Below are 21951 nucleotides of genomic sequence, written 5' to 3' on the forward strand. Positions count from 1 at the left end.
AATTCTACGTTGTGAAACTGTTGTCAGGGTGAAAAGTTGGTTGGACAGAGATAAAAAGGTATTAACACATGTTAATAAGAATAATATCAAAATCAAGACCCAGGTTTTACTCGCCAGTCGCTGAGTTTAATTTAAATACACATACTTTTCCCATCCCATATTTTTACCCTCCCTCCATCTCAGTTCTCCTCTCCTCTACCACCACAGAGAAAGATGGTGTCACAAATGGCACCCTATTCCCTATAAAGAGCACTACATTTGACCAGGGTCTATAGGGCTCTAAAGAGCACTACATTTGACCAGGGTCTATAGGGCTCTAAAGAGCACTACATTTGACCAGGGCCCATAGGGCTCTAAAGAGCACTACATTTGACCAGGGCCCATAGGGCTCTAAAGAGCACTACATTTGACCAGGGCCCATAGGGCTCTAAAGAGCACTACATTTGACCAGGGCCCATAGGGCTCTAAAGAGCACTACATTTGACCAGGGTCTATAGGGCTCTAAAGAGCACTACATTTGACCAGGGTCTATAGGGCTCTAAAGAGCACTACATTTGACCAGGGTCTATAGGGCTCTAAAGAGCACTACATTTGACCAGGGTCTATAGGGCTCTAAAGAGCACTACATTTGACCAGGGCCTATAGGGCTCTAAAGAGCACTACATTTGACCAGGGCCTATAGGGCTCTAAAGAGCACTACATTTGACCAGGGCCTATAGGGCTCTAAAGAGCACTACATTTGACCAGGGCCTATAGGGCTCTAAAGAGCACTACATTTGACCAGGGCCTATAGGGCTCTAAAGAGCACTACATTTGACCAGGGTCTATAGGGCTCTATAGAGCACTACATTTGACCAGGGCCTATAGGGCTCTAAAGAGCACTACATTTGACCAGGGCCTATAGGGCTCTAAAGAGCACTACATTTGACCAGGGCCTATAGGGCTCTAAAGAGCACTACATTTGACCAGGGTCTATAGGGCTCTATAGAGCACTACATTTGACCAGGGTCTATAGGGCTCTAAAGAGCACTACATTTGACCAGGGTCTATAGGGCTCTATAGAGCACTACATTTGACCAGGGTCCATAGGGCTCTAAAGAGCACTACATTTGACCAGGGTCTATAGGGCTCTAAAGAGCACTACATTTGACCAGGGTCTATAGGGCTCTAAAAAGCACTACATTTGACCAGGGCCTATAGGGCTCTAAAGAGCACTACATTTGACCAGGGCCTATAGGGCTCTAAAGAGCACTACATTTGACCAGGGCCTATAGGGCTCTAAAGAGCACTACATTTGACCAGGGTCTATAGGGCTCTAAAGAGCACTACATTTGACCAGGGTCTATAGGGCTCTAAAGAGCACTACATTTGACCAGGGCCTATAGGGCTCTAAAGAGCACTACATTTGACCAGGGCCTATAGGGCTCTAAAGAGCACTACATTTGACCAGGGCCTATAGGGCTCTAAAGAGCACTACATTTGACCAGGGCCTATAGGGCTCTAAAGAGCACTACATTTGACCAGGGTCTATAGGGCTCTATAGAGCACTACATTTGACCAGGGCCTATAGGGCTCTATAGAGCACTACATTTGACCAGGGCCTATAGGGCTCTAAAGAGCACTACATTTGACCAGGGCCTATAGGGCTCTAAAGAGCACTACATTTGACCAGGGCCTATAGGGCTCTAAAGAGCACTACATTTGACCAGGGTCTATAGGGCTCTATAGAGCACTACATTTGACCAGGGTCTATAGGGCTCTAAAGAGCACTACATTTGACCAGGGTCTATAGGGCTCTATGTAGGGAATATGGTGACGTTTTTAATGCAGCAAAAGCATGTCCGGCTAAAACAAAACAAAAAAAACAGTCTAATTGTGTAGCTTTTTAAGACATTTGCGAACATAACTTAAATCCTACAGCTTTTTTTGTTGCTCATTTTCCTTCTGCTCTCATTTCAGACTGTTTTGAACAGAAAGAGAAGACACAGTGAAACCTCCATCTGTCCACATGAAAAGGAGGCATCCACCCCTTCCTGGTATATTCCCCGCTTACATCCGACACAGTGATCCGTACCATGACGCTCGAAATGGGGGAAGGTTCCCTGGAACGTCTCTATAGGCTTCAATCAAAATACAGTACAGTTAAGTCCTGAGTGTAGCCAATTGTTTCGGCGTTTGCAGGGTGTGTCTTTATTCTTTAATTGATTGAGATAAATCAGTCTTTGTTTAACTACTGCTCCTCTGTCTCTCTTCTTCGCTCATCTCTTCTCCAGTTAAATACAGTTTGTGTTTTGTCCCTCCCCTCCCCTTTACTGGGATGTGCTTGTTTAATGCTCTACAGTCCTCTTCTCCCAACGTGTGCTCCATTAGCGGCTTGCCGGCTTCCTATTGGCTGGCTGATTGAGGTGGCAGGGTTGTCATTGGTCCACCGCGGGGGTGAGAGGGCAGGTGCAAGCAGGCAGAGTGAAGTGTGTGTGAAACGAATGGCACTAGAGGAAAACTGGTTTTAGGTTAGTCACAAGGCATGCATGTTAACACTCAACTCTAGACAGAAGAGTGGTCATATGTACTGTGAGTTGTGTATACACATGAGTCTGCTTAGCTTGGGTGCAAGTATCGATCAATGCTTGTTGTCTGTGCATGTTTGTATGTATGTACACTACATGACCACAAGTATGTGGACACCTGCTCGTCAAACATCTCATTCCAAAATCATGGGCATTAATATGGAGTTGGTCCCCCCTCTGCTGCTATAACAGCCTCCACTCTTCTGGGAAGGCTTTCCACTAGATGTTGGAACATTGTTACGAGGACTTGCTTCCATTCAGCCACAAGAGCATGAGTCAGGTCGGGCACTGATCTTGGGCGATTAGGCCTGGTTCACAGTCTGCGTTCCAATTCATCCCAAAGGTGTTCGATGGGGTTGAGGTCAGGGCTCTGTCCAGGCAGTCAAGTTCTTCCACACCGATCTCGACAAACCATTTCTGTATGGACCTCACTTAGTGCACGGGGGCATTGTCATGATGAAACAGGAATGGGCCTTCCCCAAACGGTTGCCACAAAGTTGGAAGCACAGAATCGTCTAGAATGTCATTGTATACTGTAGCGTTAAGATTTACCTTCACTGAAAAACAGCCCCAGACCATAATTCCTCCTCCACCAAACTTTACAGTTGGCACTATGCATTGGGAAAGATAGCGTTCTCTTAGAATCCGCCATACCCAGATTCGTCCGTCAGACTGCCAGATTGTGAAGCGTGACTCATCACTCCAGAGAACGCGTTTCCACTACTCCATAGTACAATATAGGCGAGCGTTACACCACTCCAGCCGACGCTTGGCATTGTGCATGGTGATCTTAGGCTTGTGTGCGGCTGCTCGGCCATGGAAACCCATTTCATGAAACTCCCGACGAACAGTTATTGTGCTGACTTTGCTTCCAGAGGCAGTTTGGAACGGAGTGTTGCCACCGAGGACAGACGAGTTTTACACGCTACGCGCTTAAGCACTCGGCGGTCCCGTTCTGTGAGCTTGTGAGGCCTACCACTTTGCGGCTGAGCCGTTGTTGACCGGGGCAGCTCTACCAGGGCATAAATTTGACAAACTGACTTGTTGGAAAAGTGGCATCCTATGACGGTGCCACGTTGAAAGTCTCTGAGATCTTCAGTAAAACATTGGCAGTGGAATGGCCTGTCTATGGAGAATGCATGGCTGTGTGCTCGATTTTATACACCTATCAGCAACAGGTATTGCTCAAATAACCGAATCCACAAATTTGAAGGGGTGTCCACATACATATATAGTGTATGTATGTATGTATGTATGTATGTATGTATGTATAGTCTATTCAAGTTTTCTCGTTGATGTACTGAGCAGTCTGTCTGTGCACCATTCCGGGCTGCGTTAGGGGTCAGGAATGAGGAGCCGCAGGATCACACACGGGGGGAGTATTTGGGGTTTCTTGGCACCTCGGTGAAAGATTTGAGCTCGTAAGGGATCCCCGTGTCCACCTCGATGGACTTGCGGGAGAAAAGCAGCCGGATATCGTTGTGCAGGTAAATCTTCCCAGATTTGGAGCTCTGGAATCTACAGAGTCAAGAGAAAACAAAGAAGAAGAAGCCTCACCGTCAGTAGCCTGTGTGAAGCTACTCTACTGAAACAAGGCACTGACCAGAAGCCTCACCGTCAGTAGCCTGTGTGAAGCTACTCTACTGAAACAAGGCACTGACCAGAAGCCTCACCGTCAGTAGCCTGTGTGAAGCTACTCTACTGAAACAAGGCACTGACCAGAAGCCTCACCGTCAGTAGCCTGTGTAAAGCTACTCTACTGAAACAAGGCACTGACCAGCAAACAATCCTAAAGACATTAAGTAAATGATTACATTAGAAAACATTTTAAAAAGCCTGCATTTGAAATGCTATAAAATGAATCTTGGTTTCATACACACAAAGCAAACAAGAAACAGATGAATGGATGGGAATGGATGGATGGAGATGGATGAGATGGATGGACAGACATTCCTAACAAAGATATTGCACATGCCATATAAACCGTACAGAAAAATACAATTTCCACAACAAACGGAACCTTAAAGGGATAATCCACCCAAAACAACAAATTCCTATGATTAAGTGTTAAATAACACTAGTATGTGAAAACAATATTTTTTGTGAACAAACTTTTCATTGAGTCATTATTACAAGGTTGGTAGCAACATGTGAAAATTGGTGTTGAAATCTATTGCTGCTCAAGTCAACTACAAAACCCACAATGCAATGCGCTCTCTCTCTTGGCTGGATGGCTAGTTAGCAAACGTGGCTACACACAATAATACCAAAGTCAATATTAGCATGTCAAGTAACTAGCGTCGCTGTACCATCACCTAAACAAACTGCACTATCAATCACAAAGAGTTTAACTCGCAGTTCCTCTCAGCCCAGAGCGTATGCAGAGTACGTTGCTATGGCAACAACGGCCCTTTTCCAATGTTTTCCCACAGACAAACAGGGTACATTGGGAGATGGTATTTGAAGGAGAAACTAAATTGACTAATTTGGTACACTGTTTAGATTGAGCACATCTAAAGGGAAATACTGTACACGTTGTCATGGCGATATAAATGGATAGATGTGACTAGTATGCCCATACCATATATTGGCTGATTTAGCAATCTGGAGTCCAGGTAATTGTTTTAAAAGCATTTTGACGAGAACCATGTACAGAGCCTTCAGAAAGTATTCACAGCCCTTGACTTGTTCCACATTTTGTTGTATTACAAACTGAACTCCAAATGGATTAAATTGAGATTTATTTGTCACTGGCCTATACAAAATAGCCCATAATATCAAAACGGAATGATGTTTTTCTAAATTTGTACAAATTAATTAAAAATAAAAAGCTGAAATGTCTCGAGTCAATAAGTATTCAACCCCTTTGTTATGGAAGCACTAAACGAGTTCAGGAGTAAATATGTGCTTAACAAGTCACATTAAGTTACATGGACTCACTCTGTGTGTGATAAGTGTTTAACATAATTTTTTTATGACTACCTCATCTCTGTACCCCACACATACAATTATCTGTAAGGTCCCTCAGTCGAGCAGAGAATTTCAAACACAGATTCAGCCACAAAGACCATTCAACATTTTCCAAAGCCTCACAAAGAAGGGCACCTATTGGTAGATGGGTAAAATTTAAAAAGAAAAAGCCAACATTGAATATACCTTTGAGCATGGTGAAGTTATTAACTACACTTTGGATGGTGTATCAATACACCCAGTCACTACTAAGACACAGGCGTCCTTCCTAACTCAGTTGCCGGAGAGGAAGGAAACCACTCAGGGATTTCTACATGAGGACAATGGTGACTTTAAAAAAGTTAAAGTTTAATGGCTGTGATAGGAGAAAACTGAGGATGGATCAACAACATTGTAGTTACTCCACAATACTTGAGTAAGGAAAACCTTGTTCAGTCTGGGAGATGAATTCACCTTTCAGCAGGAATGACCTAAAAATACAAGGTCAAATCTACACTGGAGTTGCTTACCAAGAAGACATTGACTGTTCCTGAGTGGCCGACTTACAGTTCTCCTTAAAAATCTATGGCAAGACCTGAAAATGGCTGTCTAGCCATGATCAACAACCAATTTGACAGAGCTTGAAGAATTGTCTAAAGAATAAATGGCCAAATATTGTACAATCCAGGTGTGGAAGGCTCTTAGAGACCCAGAAATACTCACAGCTGTAATCGATGCCAAAAGGTCATTCTAACATGTATTGATTTAGGGGTGTGAATACTTATGTAAAGAGAGATATTTATGTATTACATTGTCAATACATTTGCAAAAATTTCCAAAAACATGTTTTCATTATTGGATAGTGTGTAGATGGGCGAGAGAAGAAAGAAAATATTGAATCCATTTTGAATTCAGGCTGTAAAACAACAAAATGTGCAACAAGTCAAAGGGTATGAAGACTTTCTGAAGGCACTGTAGCTATGACACGTTCCTACACAATTTTCTGATTTCACAGACTGACCACTTAGAAGTTAAGCCATGGGGTAAATTTGTTCTATAACCACTGATAGAACATAGGCGTTCACTAAATTGACAGGAATTTCATGATTTTTTATTTCTGGGGGTGGATTATCCCTTTAAAAACAAACAGCAAATCACCAGATAGACATACCTGAGGTGTATCAAGTAGCAGAGAATCTTCTTCCTCTCTGTGGGCGTTGCCCTGGGCTCTGTAGGCCCCTCCCCCTTCCCATCTGGCCCGGCCTCCTCCACGGGAACCAGGAAGATGCGGTGACGCAGGAAGGTCATGTGATTGACGGGCATGTCCCCAAAGTTATAGGTCACGAGGAACATCTTCACCACAGTTTTATTTGGGTTGAATAAGGTCTGGAGGGAGAGAGAACAGTTTTATTGGGGTTGAATAAGGTCTGAGGGAGAGAGAACAGTTTTATTGGGGTTAAATAAGGTCTGGAGGGAGAGAGAACAGTTTTATTGGGGTTGAATAAGGTCTGGAGGGAGAGAGAACAGTTTTATTGGGGTTGAATAAGGTCTGGAGGGAGAGAGAACAGTTTTATTGGGGTTGAATAAGGTCTGGAGGGAGAGAGAGGACCACAAGACTCACCACTTGGATGGTCCCTGCTTTGGGTACGCTGTATCCTTTCTTTCCAAGAGGCTCCAAGGAGATCACTCCCTACAACAGAGAGATGAAATGATTTTACATCATCTCACACACACACACACACACACACACACACACACACACACACACACACACACACACACACACACACACACACACACACACACACACACACACACACACACACACACACACACACACACACACACACACACACACACACACACACACCAGGAAGGGCGAGGGTGCGCTGTGCTCTGAGATGTCGTAGTAAGTGACGTGTACAGGCAGAGTGGCGTGTTGAGGGCAGTAGGATCCGCTGGCACCGATCTCTGCTGTGAAGCCCTCGATACGACCCGACGGAGAGAAACGACCCTTCAAGATCGACTCCTGGGGAAGAAACCACGAGAGGGAAAAGTGAGGAGGATCAACACACAGATACTTCCAAAACAGAACGAGCCTCAAGTGGTGCAGGGGTCTAAGGCACTGCATCTCAGTGCTAGAGCCGTCACTACAGACCCTGGCTCGATTCCAGGCTGTATTACAACCAGCTGTGATTGGGAATCCCATGGGAGAGGTTTGCCACGGGAGAGGTTTGCCATGAAGGATTTTACACGTTTATTTTATTTCTAAACTCAGCAAAAAAAGAAAACGTCCTCTCACTGTCATCTGAGTTTATTTTCAGCAAACTTAACATGTGTAAATATTTGTATGAACATAAGATTCAACAACTGAGACAAACTGAACAAGTTCCACAGACAATGGCCCTAGCCCTCACCCTCCGATCCAACAGATCCCAGACGTGCTCAATGGGATTGAGATCCGGGCTCTTCGCTGGCCATGGCAGAATACTGACATTCCTGTCTTGCAGGAAATTACACACAGAACGAGCAGTATGGCTGGAGGGTCATGTCAGGATGAGCCTGCAGGAAGGGTACCGCATGAGGGAGGAGGATGTCTTCCCAGTAACGCACAGCGTTGAGATTGCCTGCAATGACAACAAGCTCAGTCCCATGATGCTGTGACACACCGCCCCAGACCATGACGGATCCTCCACCTCCAAATCGATCCCGCTCCAGAGTACAGGCCTCGGTGTAACGCTCATTCCTTCGACGATAAACGCGAATCCGACCATCACCCCTGGTGAGACAAGACCACGACTCGTCAGTGACGAGCACTTTTTGCCAGTCCTGTCTGGTCCAGCGATGGTGGGTTTGTGCCCATAGGCGACGTTATTGCCAGTGATGTCTGGTGAGGACCTGCCTTACAACAGTCCAGCGTCTCTCAGCCTATTACAGACAGTCTGAGCACTGATGGAGGGATTGTGCATTCCTGGTGTAACTCGGGCAGTTGTTGTTGCCATCCTGTACCGATCCTGTGCAGGTGTTGTTACACGTGGTCTAACCACTGCGAGAACGATCAGCTGTCCGTCCTGTCTCCCAGTAGCGCTGTCTTGGGTGTCTCGCAGTACAGACATTGCAATTTATTGCTCTGGCCACATCTGCAGTCCTCATGCCTCCTTGCAGCATGCCTAAGGCACGTTCACGCAGATGAGCAGGGAGCAGTGTTTTTCCAGAGTCAGTAGAAAGGCCTCTTTAGTGTCCTAAGTTTTCATAACTGACCTTAATTCTCTATCGTCTGTAAGCTGTTAGTGTCTTAACGACCGTTCCACAGGTGCATGTTCATTAATTGTTTATGGTTCATTGAACAAGCATGGGAAACAGTGTTTAAACCCTTTACAATGAAGATCTGTGAAGTTAATCAGATTTTTAAGAATTATCTTTGAAAGACAGGGTGCTGAAAAAGGGACGTTTATTTTTTTGCTGAGTTTATGTAGGAGCGTATTCAAAGTATGGATAAGAAACCACGAGAGGAAAGAGTGAAGAAGATCAATTACAAAGCACTGCTACTTCTATGGCCATGAGGAATTTTGAAAATATCTATAAATATTTGGTAGAAACTCAAGTTCTGACAAAATACCTTTATACTTTACGAAACATTTTCACATGGATGGTATGTCACACTTAATTGTCAATCGTCTCTTCAGGTAAGAATGTACTGTAATATGTAGTCTATGTTTGCTGGAAATATATTTCAGCTGTCCACAAGCATAGTAAAACAAACAAGTGTGTTATACCTCAAAGTTGCCCAAAAGTGACCGGCTGATTGAGGAAGAGGGCCAGCCTGACCGAGCAGAACGACACAAGGTGTCTGTGCGCCGCCCACTACGCAGCTGTCGACTGCACACACACACACACACACACAGAGAAAACAACAATGGATGGTTTAGCCATGGTTAGTCACATAATCAAATATAATGTTTTTAAATGAAGGTAGAAAGTCAACATACCTTTTCAGCCTCCTGCTGGTTCTGCTGACTTCTGATACACTCTGAAGGAGGACAAGAACCAGAGAGAGAGAGACGGGCAGAACCAGAGAGAGAGAGACGGGCAGAACCAGAGAGAGAGAGACGGGCAGAACCAGAGAGAGAGAGACGGACAGAACCAGAGAGAGAGACGGACAGAACCAGAGAGAGAGAGACGGACAGAACCAGAGAGAGAGAGACGGACAGAACCAGAGAGAGAGAGACGGACAGAACCAGAGAGAGAGATGAACAGAACCAGAGAGAGAGATGGACAGAACCAGAGAGAGAGACGGACAGAACCAGAGAGAGAGACGGACAGAACCAGAGAGAGAGACGGACAGAACCAGAGAGAGAGACGGACAGAACCAGAGAGAGAGACGGACAGAACCAGAGAGAGAGAGAGAGAGAGAGAAAGAGAATACATGGTTTAGTGAAGCACAATCCATCTGGGATCATCCAGTGCTATAAAACATTCATCCTATTGTTATGCTCAAACTGATGATCACCATCCATGTGTCCAACACGGTGTGCTAATAGAATCTACACAAATAGACATTAGATCATTTCATTACAAATGCAACAGCCTTCGTAGAGCATCACATAGAGTATCACTCACCAAAACAACATAAAGGAATGAAGGTATACCTGCCTGTGTGTGTCTGTACCAGTGTGTGTATCAGAAAGACCAACAGGTATCTGGGGGGGGGGGGGGCAGAAACACCAACAGGTATCTGGGGGGGGGGGCAGAAAGACCAACAGGTCTCTGGGGGGAGGGTCGGGGCAGAAATACCAACAGGTCTCTGGGGGGGGGGGGGGGGGGCAGAAAGACCAACGGGGGGGGGCAGAAAGATCTGTGTGGTTTGGTAGGGGGGGTTCTATCTGGGCGAGAGCAGCACAGGCAGGCAGAACACATAGCATAGGGAGAACAATACAGGCTCTCTCAATAGACCTTCTGGAGCCACTCGGCTGTCAAATGACTGTTACATTAAAAAAGGGAAGCTGCCTGCCACAATGACACGCCTGACAGCAAAAACTACGAACAGCGTCTAGTTCTGTGTGTGCTAGTCTGTACCCCTCACCTTGGCATGGGCCCGGCCCTGTGCGTTAGGCAGCAGGTGGTTCCAGAAGGGGGCAGCCTTGGCATCGGTGCCCCTGCAGGAGGCCAGCCCTAAGCCAGGGGCCAGCAGTGCAAGACGGCTCCTCTTAGAGGTAGAGGGGCCCTCATCCTCCGAACACGACTCTGCTGTGTCGCTAGAGGATAGAAGTTTCTTCTTAGCCGGGCAGGGGACCGAGGGGACCCCACGGAACCCGCTGGTGCTGGGGGTCTTCTCCAGGGAGGCCAGCTCGTTGATGGATGCTGTGGTACTGGGATGGGGTGGGGAGGATTCCAGTTCGGCCCCACACTCTCTGCCCTCCCCGGGCCCCTGGGGGTCTGTGGTGAGAAGGTAGTGGGGGGAGAGGGAGCCTGTAGGTCCGAGGGGAGGTCCAGGGGGGTTGGGGGTTTCGAAGGCTCCGAGGGCCCAATAGGAACCCTCGTCACTGCAGGAGTTAGGCTGACACTGTCCTGATGATGAGGAGCCACTACTGCAGCCCTCCCCGGACCCTCCAGGATCAGGAGGAGGCTCTGTGCTGGGTAACGGGCTGCGGGAACCAAGGGGGCTGTGGGGCTCAACCATGGGAGGTGATTTGGGAGACAGCGGAGCCCACGGGTCCGGGACGGGCCTGTCGTGGTTGTGCTGTGCGGGGCGTCGGGCGGGGACGTGGCCGGGGGAGAGGGGTTCAGGTGGGGGGGATCTAGGTGACAGGTCCCCATCTGAGTCTCTGTGATCCACCGTGATGCAGGAGAATACCTGCCCAACCCCCATCCCAACCCCAGGTCCTGGCCCACACAGAACCCCTTCTTCTAGGGCGTCTTCATCTCTGTATGTTTCCCCAGCCAGGTGGGGCCATTTGTGGGTAAGCTTGGGCTCCTCCAGGCCCCTCTTGACCCCCGGCCTGGCCATCCGAGGGGCTTGTCCCGGCTGGGCCTCACTTGTCCTGGGGGGGTCTGAGGTTGAGAACCCCCCCAGCTGGGAGAAGATAGAGAGCTGGTAGACCTTCTGGAGACGCAGCTGCTCCTGACCAAAGTGCCTGGAAACCCCGACCATCACCCCAGGATCTGGGCCCTGTGAGGGGGCCGCAGGAGGAGACAGGTCCCCCTCGTCGGATGGAAGCTCCACAGGAGCCAGCTCCTCCTTGCTGCCGCGCGTCAGTTCTACGTGAATGTGCCTCATGGCTGCTTGGGGTCAGAGGTCAGAGCCTTAGAGCGTCTGAGAGACGTTGTGCAATTAACAGGAAGTCAAGTAGCAGCAGGAACAGGATGTTCTAGAAAGTGCAAGGAGGCTGATGTTCTACAGGAAGAGAGGTCCTATACTTCCTTCTGTGACATCATCAGCACACGGTAAACCAGGAAGTAGAGACGCATAGCACCTGAGAAGAGGAAAAGGTGTGACACACTCAGCAACAAGTTATCAATGATAAAAACAGGACATGCCATCATGGCTAATAACTATCCCACTAATACAATGTAAATGTAAATCAACACGCTTCCTGTCTCAGCTCTGTGCCTGACGATACCCTCCTGACCCGTCAACACCTGGCACAACATCAGAAAGCTGTGCCCACAGACTCCTACCACAGTTACCTATCCATCACCACGGTTACGACATGTGGCAGCTAGCACCAGTATCCCCACACAGCCACACGGGAAGGGGCGGGGCTTCAGGAGGAAGAGGAAGTGATGGAAGAGATGGACACAGGAACTACCTACCGCTTGGAGCACTGAGGTTTAATAAAGAACTGGAAACTGTGTCCAACATGTCCGACCTGTTGTTTGAGAGGTAATCTACTCAAGTGCGCATACGCCAATTCATGGACTGTTTATATCCGGGCTGCATCCGGTTTACACAGACTAACATCACATGAGCACTAGCACTCAGTGTGCACAGGGAGCCGTGCGAGCAGCGACGATGTCATCTCGTCATCCAAGAACATTTCAATGATTTGAATCATTCAATATTGCTTTGTGCACAAAGGGGATGACTAAAGTATCTAATTGGAAATGGGTCTGGACCTGGTGTCAGTTAAACTGCAGTACCTAAGCAAAACTGTAGGAGCAGTCGAAACCGTGCTTCTAGACCAGAACCTTGGCACTTTGGCCTGGAGAGAGAAATTAGAGAGAGAGACAGGCAGAGCGAGACAGAGACAGTGACAGAACAAGAGAGAGAGAGAGCCAGAACAAAAGACAGAGAGAGACAGACAGACAGACAGACAGACAGACAGACAGACAGACAGACAGACAGACAGACAGACAGACAGACAGACAGACAGACAGAGAGAAAATAAAATATAGATTCTCTAAGAAGTGTTGGCTGAAAGTAGGCTACTTTGAGTGGCCTACTCACCAAGGGGGCGGGACGTCAGTGAGGCTGGAGGGTTCCGAGAGGAAGTATTGATGAACACAAACAGGAAGTGACTATCCTAAAGCACCTTCTGTGATTGGCCGACAGCCGGAGACACCCTCCCTCGTCACCTGGGTGCGGGGTGAGACTCAGCGACTGCATCATGACACGGTCATTCCACAGAGAATCCCTAGAGACAGGAGAGAGAGAGAGAATTAGCTTCATTAATAAATTAACTGATTGATCAGAGTCAACCTATGGACCATTCTATCAGGACCTTGCAGTGACGGAACCCCTCAGTAGATAATTCAGGCCATCAGGGAATTCCTGAAAAATATATTTTTATTGCAGAGATGAACCAGTCAAATAAGCTGAACCTTTGGACCAGAACATGCTCCCATGAACAAGCTGCTTCCATGACAACCTGCAGCCTTGACAACAGGCCCTTTGTGCTCCCCCACAGAGAGAGAAAGATACTGTTCCAAGAAAACATCCTAGAACGAAACAAGATGGCCCCTGCAGAAGGTCAACGTGACATGGGCACCATAAATGTGAACAGAATATAAATGCTGGGATTCCAACAAATGCAGCTAAATTATATTTATATTACAGTGATTAAAAATACTACCTCTAACATCTCCTTTTGGCAGAGATGAAATTACCAGCAGATCAGTTTCAACTTCAGTAATGTTGCAACGAGCAACCGATGAACCCTCCAAGTACCATCTTACATGGAATATGGAACACGAGCAAGTTATCACGTGACCTGATGGGAGAAGAGCTGACGATGACAAGATATTTATGAACGGCTGACATATCATATATAAATAGAGAGAGGGAGAGAGAAAGGTAAAGAGAGAGAAAGAGAGAGAGAGGTAAAGAGAGAGATGTGTAATGTCTTTATTGTTTTGAAACTTCTGTATGTGTAATGTTTACTGTTCATTTTTATTGTTTATTTCACTTCTCTATATTATCTACCTCACTTGCTTTGGCAATGTTAACACATGTTTCCCATGCCAATAAAGCCCCTTGAATTGAGAGGTAAAGAGAGAGAGAGAGAGAGAGGTACAGAGAGAGAGCATGTCTCTAGTGTTCCTGTAGTGTGCATGACATCAGAGAGAATCAGCAGACTGAACAGATTTGGCCCTCAGATCCTCAGTGTGTTCTACAGCTCCACCATTGAGGACATCTTGACTGGTTGCATCACCACTTGGTACGGCAACTGCTTGGCATCTGACAACGGCACATCACTGGGGCCAAGATCCCTGCCTTCCAGGACCTCTACACCAGCAGGGGTCAGAGGAAGGCCCCCCAAAAATTGTCACACACACACACTATTATCTATCCTGTTGCCTAGTCACTTTACACGTACCTATATGTACTGTATATAGCCTCGTTATTACCTCGTACCCCTTTACATCGACTCAGTACTGGGCCTTATAGCCATGTTATTACCATTATACCCCTGCACATAGACTCAGTACTGGTACTGTATATAGCCTTGTTATTACCTCGTACTCCCTGTATACAGCCATGTTATTACCTCGTACCCCTGGTACTCCCTGTATATAGCCTTGTTATTACCTCGTACTCCCTGTATACAGCCATGTTATTACCTCGTACCCCTGGTACTCCCTGTATACAGCCATGTTATTACCTCGTACCCCTGGTACTCCCTGTATATAGCCATGTTATTACCTCGTACCCCTGGTACTCCCTGTATATAGCCGTGTTATTACCTCGTACCCCTGGTACTCCCTGTATATAGCCGTGTTATTACCTCGTACCCCTGGTACTCCCTGTATACAGCCTTGTTATTACCTCGTACCCCTGGTACTCCCTGTATACAGCCTTGTTATTACCTCGTACCCCTGGTACTCCCTGTATACAGCCTTGTTATTACCTCGTACCCCTGGTACTCCCTGTATACAGCCTTGTTATTACCTCGTACCCCTGGTACTCCCTGTATACAGCCTTGTTATTACCTCGTACCCCTGGTACTCCCTGTATACAGCCTTGTTATTACCTCGTACCCCTGGTACTCCCTGTATACAGCCTTGTTATTACCTCGTACCCCTGGTACTCCCTGTATACAGCCTTGTTATTACCTCGTACCCCTGGTACTCCCTGTATACAGCCTTGTTATTACCTCGTACTCCTGGTACTCCCTGTATATAGCCATGTTATTACCTCGTACTCCTGGTACTCCCTGTATACAGCCTTGTTATTACCTCGTACTCCTGGTACTCCCTGTATACAGCCATGTTATTACCTCGTACCCCTCGTACTCCCTGTATACAGCCTTGTTAATGACCTCGTACCCCTGGTACTCCCTGTATATAGCCATGTTATTACCTGGTACTCCCTGTATACAGCCTTGTTATTACCTCGTACTCCTGGTACTCCCTGTATATAGCCATGTTATTACCTCGTACTCCTGGTACTCCCTGTATACAGCCTTGTTATTACCTCGTACTCCTGGTACTCCCTGTATACAGCCATGTTATTACCTCGTACCCCTGGTACTCCCTGTATATAGCCATGTTATTACCTCGTACCCCTGGTACTCCATGTATATAGCCATGTTATTACCTCGTACCCCTGGTACTCCCTGTATACAGCCATGTTATTACCTCGTACCCCTGGTACTCCCTGTATACAGCCTTGTTAATGACCTCGTACCCCTGGTACTCCCTGTATATAGCCATGTTATTACCTCGTACTCCCTGTATACAGCCTTGTTATTACCTCGTACCCCTGGTACTCCCTGTATACAGCCATGTTATTACCTCGTACCCCTGGTACTCCCTGTATACAGCCATGTTATTACCTCGTACCCCTGGTACTCCCTGTATATAGCCGTGTTATTACCTCGTACTCCCTGTATACAGCCATGTTATTACCTCGTACTCCCTGTATACAGCCTTGTTAATGACCTCGTACCCCTGGTACTCCCTGTATACAGCCTTGTTAATGACCTGGTACTCCCTGTATACAGCCATGTTATTACCTCGTACCCCTGGTACTCCCTGTATACAGCCTTGTTATTACCTCGTACCCCTGGTACTCCCTGTATACAGCCTTGTTATTACCTCGTACCCCTGGTACTTCCTGTATACAGCCTTGTTATTACCTCGTACCCCTGGTACTCCCTGTATACAGCCTTGTTATTACCTCGTACTCCTGGTACTCCCTGTATATAGCCATGTTATTACCTCGTACCCCTGGTACTCCCTGTATATAGCCATGTTATTACCTCGTACCCCTGGTACTCCCTGTATACAGCCATGTTATTACCTCGTACCCCTGGTACTCCCTGTATACAGCCTTGTTAATGACCTCGTACCCCTGGTACTCCCTGTATATAGCCATGTTATTACCTCGTACTCCCTGTATACAGCCTTGTTATTACCTCGTACCCCTGGTACTCCCTGTATACAGCCATGTTATTACCTCGTACCCCTGGTACTCCCTGTATATAGCCGTGTTATTACCTCGTACTCCCTGTATACAGCCATGTTATTACCTCGTACTCCCTGTATACAGCCTTGTTAATGACCTCGTACCCCTGGTACTCCCTGTATACAGCCTTGTTAATGACCTGGTACTCCCTGTATACAGCCATGTTATTACCTCGTACCCCTGGTACTCCCTGTATATAGCCGTGTTATGACCTCGTACCCCTGGTACTCCCTGTATATAGCCTTGTTAATGACCTGGTACTCCCTGTATATAGCCATGTTATTACCTCGTACACCTGGTACTCCCTGTATACAGACTTGTTATTACCTCGTACCCCTGGTACTCCCTGTATATAGCCTTGTTATTACCTCGTACCCCTGGTACTCCCTGTATATAGCCTTGTTAATGACCTGGTACTCCCTGTATATAGCCATGTTATTACCTCGTACCCCTGGTACTCCCTGTATATAGCCATGTTATTACCTCGTACTCCTGGTACTCCCTGTATATAGCCATGTTATTACCTCGTACCCCTGGTACTCCCTGTATACAGCCATGTTATTACCTCGTACCCCTGGTACTCCCTGTATATAGCCTTGTTAATGACCTGGTACTCCCTGTATATAGCCTTGTTATTACCTCGTACTCCCTGTATATAGCCTTGTTATTACCTCGTACCCCTGGTACTCCCTGTATACAGCCATGTTATTACCTCGTACCCCTGGTACTCCCTGTATATAGCCTTGTTATTACCTCGTACCCCTGGTACTCCCTGTATATAGCCATGTTATTACCTCGTACCCCTGCACATTGACTCAGTAATCTTTTTATTACATTTTTCATCTTAACTCTGCATGGTTGGAAAACGGCCCATAAGTATTTCACTGTCAGTCTACACCTGTGGTTTACGAAGCATGTGACAAATAACATTTTATTTGACATGATTTTGACACTATCAAAGTTTGATGGGATTTACAGTGCATTCGGAAAGAATTCAAACCCCTTGACTTTTTCCACTGTTACCTTACAGCCTTATTATATAATGGACTAAAATCAATCTACACAGAATACCCCATAATGACAAAGCAAAAACAGGTTTATAGATATTTTTTTGCAAATGTATATATATATAAAAAAAAAAAACTGAAATATAACATTCACATAAGTATTCAGACCCTTTACTGAGTACTTTGTTGAAAAACCTTTAGCAGCGATTACAGCCTCAAGTCTTCTTGGGTATGACGCTACAAGCTTGGCACACCTGTATTTGGAAAGTTTCTCACAATTCTTCTCTGCAGATCCTCTCAAGCTCTGTCTGTTTGGATGGAGAGCATCGCTGCACAGATATTTCCAGGTCTCTCCAGAGGCATTAAATCGGTTTCAAGTCTGGGCTCTGGCTGGGCCACTCAAGGACATTCAGAGACATGTCCCGAAGCCACTCCTGCGTTGTCTTGGCTGTGTGCTTAGGGTCGTTGTCCTGTTGGAAGGTGAACCTTCTCCCCAGTCTGAGGTCCTGAGCTCTCTGGAGCAGGTTTTCATCAAGGATCTCTCTGTCATGTGCCTTTTACTGAGGAGTGGATTCCGTCTGGTCACTCTACCGTAAAGACCTGATTGGTGGAGTGCTGCAGAGATGGTTGTCCTTCTGATGGTTGTCCTCTTCCTCCAGAGAGGAACTCTGGAGCTCTTTCAGAGTGACCATCGTGTTCTTGGTCACCTTCCTGACCAAGGCCCTTCTTCCCTGATTGCTCAGTTTGGCAGAGCGGCCAGCTCTAGGAAGAGTCTTGGTGGTTACAAACTTCTTCCATTTAAGAATGATGGAGGCCACTGTGTTCTTGGGGAAATTCAATGCAGCACAAATGTTTTGGTACCCTTCCCCAGATCTGTGCCTCGACACAATCCTGTCTCGGAGCTCTACGGACAATTCCTTCAACCTCATCTCTTGGTTTTTGCTCTGACATGCACTGTCAACTGTGGAACCTTATATAGACAGCTGTGTGCCTTTCCAAATCATGTCCAATCAATTGAATTTACCACAGGTACAGTAGACTCCAATCAAGTTGTAGAAACATCTCAAGGATGATCAATGGAAACAGGATAAACCTGAGCTCAATTTCGAGTCTCATAGCAAAAGATCTGTAAATAAGGTATTTCTGTTTATACATTTGCAATTATGGGGTAGTGTGTGTAGATTGCTAATACATTAGAGCCTTATTCTAAGAGATAATGTAACAAAATGCGGAAAAGGGGTCTGAATTCTTTCCGAATGCACTGTAGGTTAGCGTGAGCCACAGTGTTAGAATGTGACGTCGTCGTGAACAGGGGGAGGGAGGGATGTAATGACAGACTACAAACAGAGAGAACCAACAGAACCGAGAGAAAACAGAACAGAGAGGAAAGATACATATTTTGTGTGTGTAATGTGTTTGTTGGCAATTTCTGTTTATTTCACTTTTGTGTTCATTGTTTATTTCACTTGCTTTGGCTATGTAAACATACGTTTCCCATGCCAATAAATCCCCTTTGAATTGAACTGAGAAATGGAGAGAGAGAGAGCAAGAGAGAGAAATATGGGGGTCTTAGCTAAGCCAACAGCTCAGTTGGATAGTTGCTGAGAATGCTGCTTGACAGGGGTCTCTCTCTCTCTCTTCTATGAGGCCATTTTAGGAGCTGCTGAGTGCCAGGCCTCCTGACACTGACAACACAGACAGACAACAGGAACATAGCTAGCAGCTTATGACTCTCCCTCACAGAGACACAGCTAAGGCTTCTCTCTCCATTATCATTCTCACCCTCACAGAGACACAGCTAAGGCTTCTCTCTCTCCATTATCATTCTCACCCTCACAGACACACAGCTAAGGCTTCTCTCTCCATTATCATTCTCACCCTCACAGACACACAGCTAAGGCTTCTCTCTCTCTCCATTATCATTCTCACCCTCACAGAGACACAGCTAAGGCTTCTCTCTCCATTATCATTCTCACCCTCACAGACACACAGCTAAGGATTCTCTCTCCATTATCATTCTCACAGAGACACAGCTAAGGCTTCTCTCTCCATTATCATTCTCACCCTCACAGACACACAGCTAAGGATTCTCTCTCCGTTATCAGTCTCACAGAGACACAGCTAAGGCTTCTCTCTCTCCATTATCATTCTCACCCTCACAGACACACAGCTAAGTACCTCTGGTGAATGGTGTCTCTCTCTCTTTCAGCTGAGAGTTATGTATAGCAGGTCAGCTTGCCTTCACTCCATCTCTTCACTATTTATTCCTTGCTTGGCCTCCTCTGCCTGAATAGAGTGTTTAAGAGAGAAACAGTCCTGTGTGAAAACGTTGTTCCCAAGGCCAGTGCTGATCAGGTTGCTCTAGTGCTGTAGAGGCCGTTTCTGCTCCCCTCCCCTCCTGTGATGTCCTGGTATGCCCAACACCATTAACTCTATCCCTCTTGCTTCCTCAGTCACTCTAACACGTACATGCACACAAACCCCCTCCCACCTCTCTTGCTTGCTCACTCTGCTTCCCCATCCCCCTTCCTCCACTCTCTCGCGCTCTCTTTCTTTCAGTCCTCCCAAATAACTTGACAACAATGAAGGCTGTTCACTGGCTCCTTCTCTTCCCCTGTAGCCCCTCTTTCTCTCCTTCTCTTCCCCTGTCCCCCTCTTTCTCTCCTTCTCTTCCCCTGTCCCCCTCTTTCTCTCCTTCTCTTCCCCTGTAGCCCCTCTTTCTCTCCTTCTCTTCCCCTGTAGCCCTTCTTTCTCTCCTTCTCTTCCCCCGTAGACCCTCTTTCTCTCCCCCTGTAGCCCCTCCTTCTCTCCCCCTGTAGCCCCTCCTTCTCTCCCCCTGTAGCCCCTCCTTCTCTCCCCCTGTAGCCCCTCCTTCTCTCCCCCTGTAGCCCCTCCTTCTCTCCCCCTGTAGCCCCTCCTTCTCTCCCCCTGTAGCCCCTCCTTCTCTCCCCCTGTAGCCCCTCCTTCTCTCCCCCTGTAGCCCCTCCTTCTCTCCCCCTGTAGCCCCTCCTTCTCTCCCCCTGTAGCCCCTCCTTCTCTCCCCCTGTAGCCCCTCCTTCTCTCCCCCTGTAGCCCCTCTTTCTCTCCCCCTGTAGCCCTCCCCAATTCAAGGGCTTTATTGGTATGGGAAACATATGTTAACATTTCCAAAGCAAGTGAAGAAGAAAATAAACAAAAAGTGAAATAAACAATAAAAATTAACATTACACTGACAGAAGTTCCAAAAGAATAAAGACATTTTAAATGTCATATTATGTCTATATACAGTGTTGTGATGTGCAGAAGATAAGTGATGGCGCCGGAGAAGAAGGCAGATGGTTTTTTTATAACTTATTTTGTACATAATGTTGCCGCAACCAAAAATAACTTCTGGACATGAGGACTGCGATTACTCACCACGGACTGGCAGAATCATTTTTTCCCCCCATTAACCCTCCTGTTGTGTTCCGGTCGAATTTACAAGTTCTCTCTCTCTCTGAAAAACGCTGTTCATTTAATCTGATTGTCATCAGGTTCCATGACTTTGTCCACACAGGGCATCTGAACAAACAAAATACATTTGGATGATTTTCAATACATTTTGGGTGTTTTATTTAACTTTTGTACACTTGTGGTGTCAAAAAATGACCGGTCATTAGAAATGAAAGGGTGTATAAAATTGAGTTCAGGCACATGCCCAATCAGATGGACACACTTCCTCTCCCAGACCCCAACATGCATGTGTGTTTGAGCACACACACACACACACACACACACACACACACACACACACACACACACACACACACACACACACACACACACACACACACACACACACACACACACACACACACACACACACACACACACACACACACACACACACACACACCTCACTCCCCTTCTTGGCTTCCATGGCAACCCCCACGGGAACCTTTCCCCAATAGAATAATTCCCCGAAGGGAATCACACATTTTGGCATTCTCACAAAAAATCACAACATTGTTTCAATAATATATAGAACTTTTCTCGCAGCTCTGGTATATAAAGGTTTTTTGAGGACTTGCTCACAATTCATTCTGTGGCAGCACAATGACCAAACAATATACTGTATGTGAGGCTCTTGATCATATCTTTGATCATGACACTGGTGAGGAGGAGAGAGTCCTTGTTATACTTTGACACAAAGTAGTCTGTGATAAATAGCACAATATGTTTCATCTGAGTATTTGCTATAGTCAAAATAATCCATACATTATGCTTTTTTAAAACTCAAAAACGAGTTGCATGAGCTGAGGTCAATAAGGCCTACAGGCCATAAATAGCAAATAGAAGTTCAAAACTTGTAATGTTCACAAGAACTTAAGTTGATAAAAAGATCTAACACAATATTAGGTGATAATATATGTATTATTATGGATTTATAATCATCTATAATGGGGATGGTCATTTTGAACCGGGAAGACAGAATTAATTAACATGAAACGAAGACAACAGGAGGGTTAACGAGTCTGACGAGGTCAACGCGAACAATATACTG

At 46.4% G+C, this 21951-nt stretch overlaps 1 protein-coding gene across 5 annotated transcripts in view; it reads right to left on the reverse strand.

Annotated features, from left to right (window-relative positions):
- Positions 1-1870: 1870 nt before the first annotated feature.
- The window catches only part of atosb (atos homolog b), a 43107-nt gene continuing 23026 nt past the window's right edge, over positions 1871-21951 (reverse strand). The window contains exons 2-10 of one of the 5 annotated variants that reach the window (XM_071404281.1): positions 19608-19715; positions 13049-13150; positions 10600-11989; positions 9506-9546; positions 9293-9395; positions 7387-7545; positions 7138-7206; positions 6688-6902; positions 1871-4085 (exon numbers count right to left, since the gene is read on the reverse strand). In XM_071404281.1, coding sequence (XP_071260382.1) covers positions 3932-4085; positions 6688-6902; positions 7138-7206; positions 7387-7545; positions 9293-9395; positions 9506-9546; positions 10600-11793 — 1935 coding nt within the window. In that variant the 5' untranslated portion in view covers positions 11794-11989; positions 13049-13150; positions 19608-19715 and the 3' untranslated portion in view covers positions 1871-3931. Of the gene's footprint in view, positions 4086-6687; positions 6903-6957; positions 7107-7137; positions 7207-7386; positions 7546-9292; positions 9396-9505; positions 9547-10599; positions 11990-12963; positions 13151-19607; positions 19716-21951 lie in introns of those variants that run through there. The other 4 variants (XM_071404279.1, XM_071404280.1, XM_071404278.1 and 1 more) reach the window with 4 other exon arrangements.

Source organism: Salvelinus alpinus, chromosome 5, assembly GCF_045679555.1.
Source record: "Salvelinus alpinus chromosome 5, SLU_Salpinus.1, whole genome shotgun sequence".
Taxonomy (NCBI): domain Eukaryota; kingdom Metazoa; phylum Chordata; class Actinopteri; order Salmoniformes; family Salmonidae; genus Salvelinus; species Salvelinus alpinus.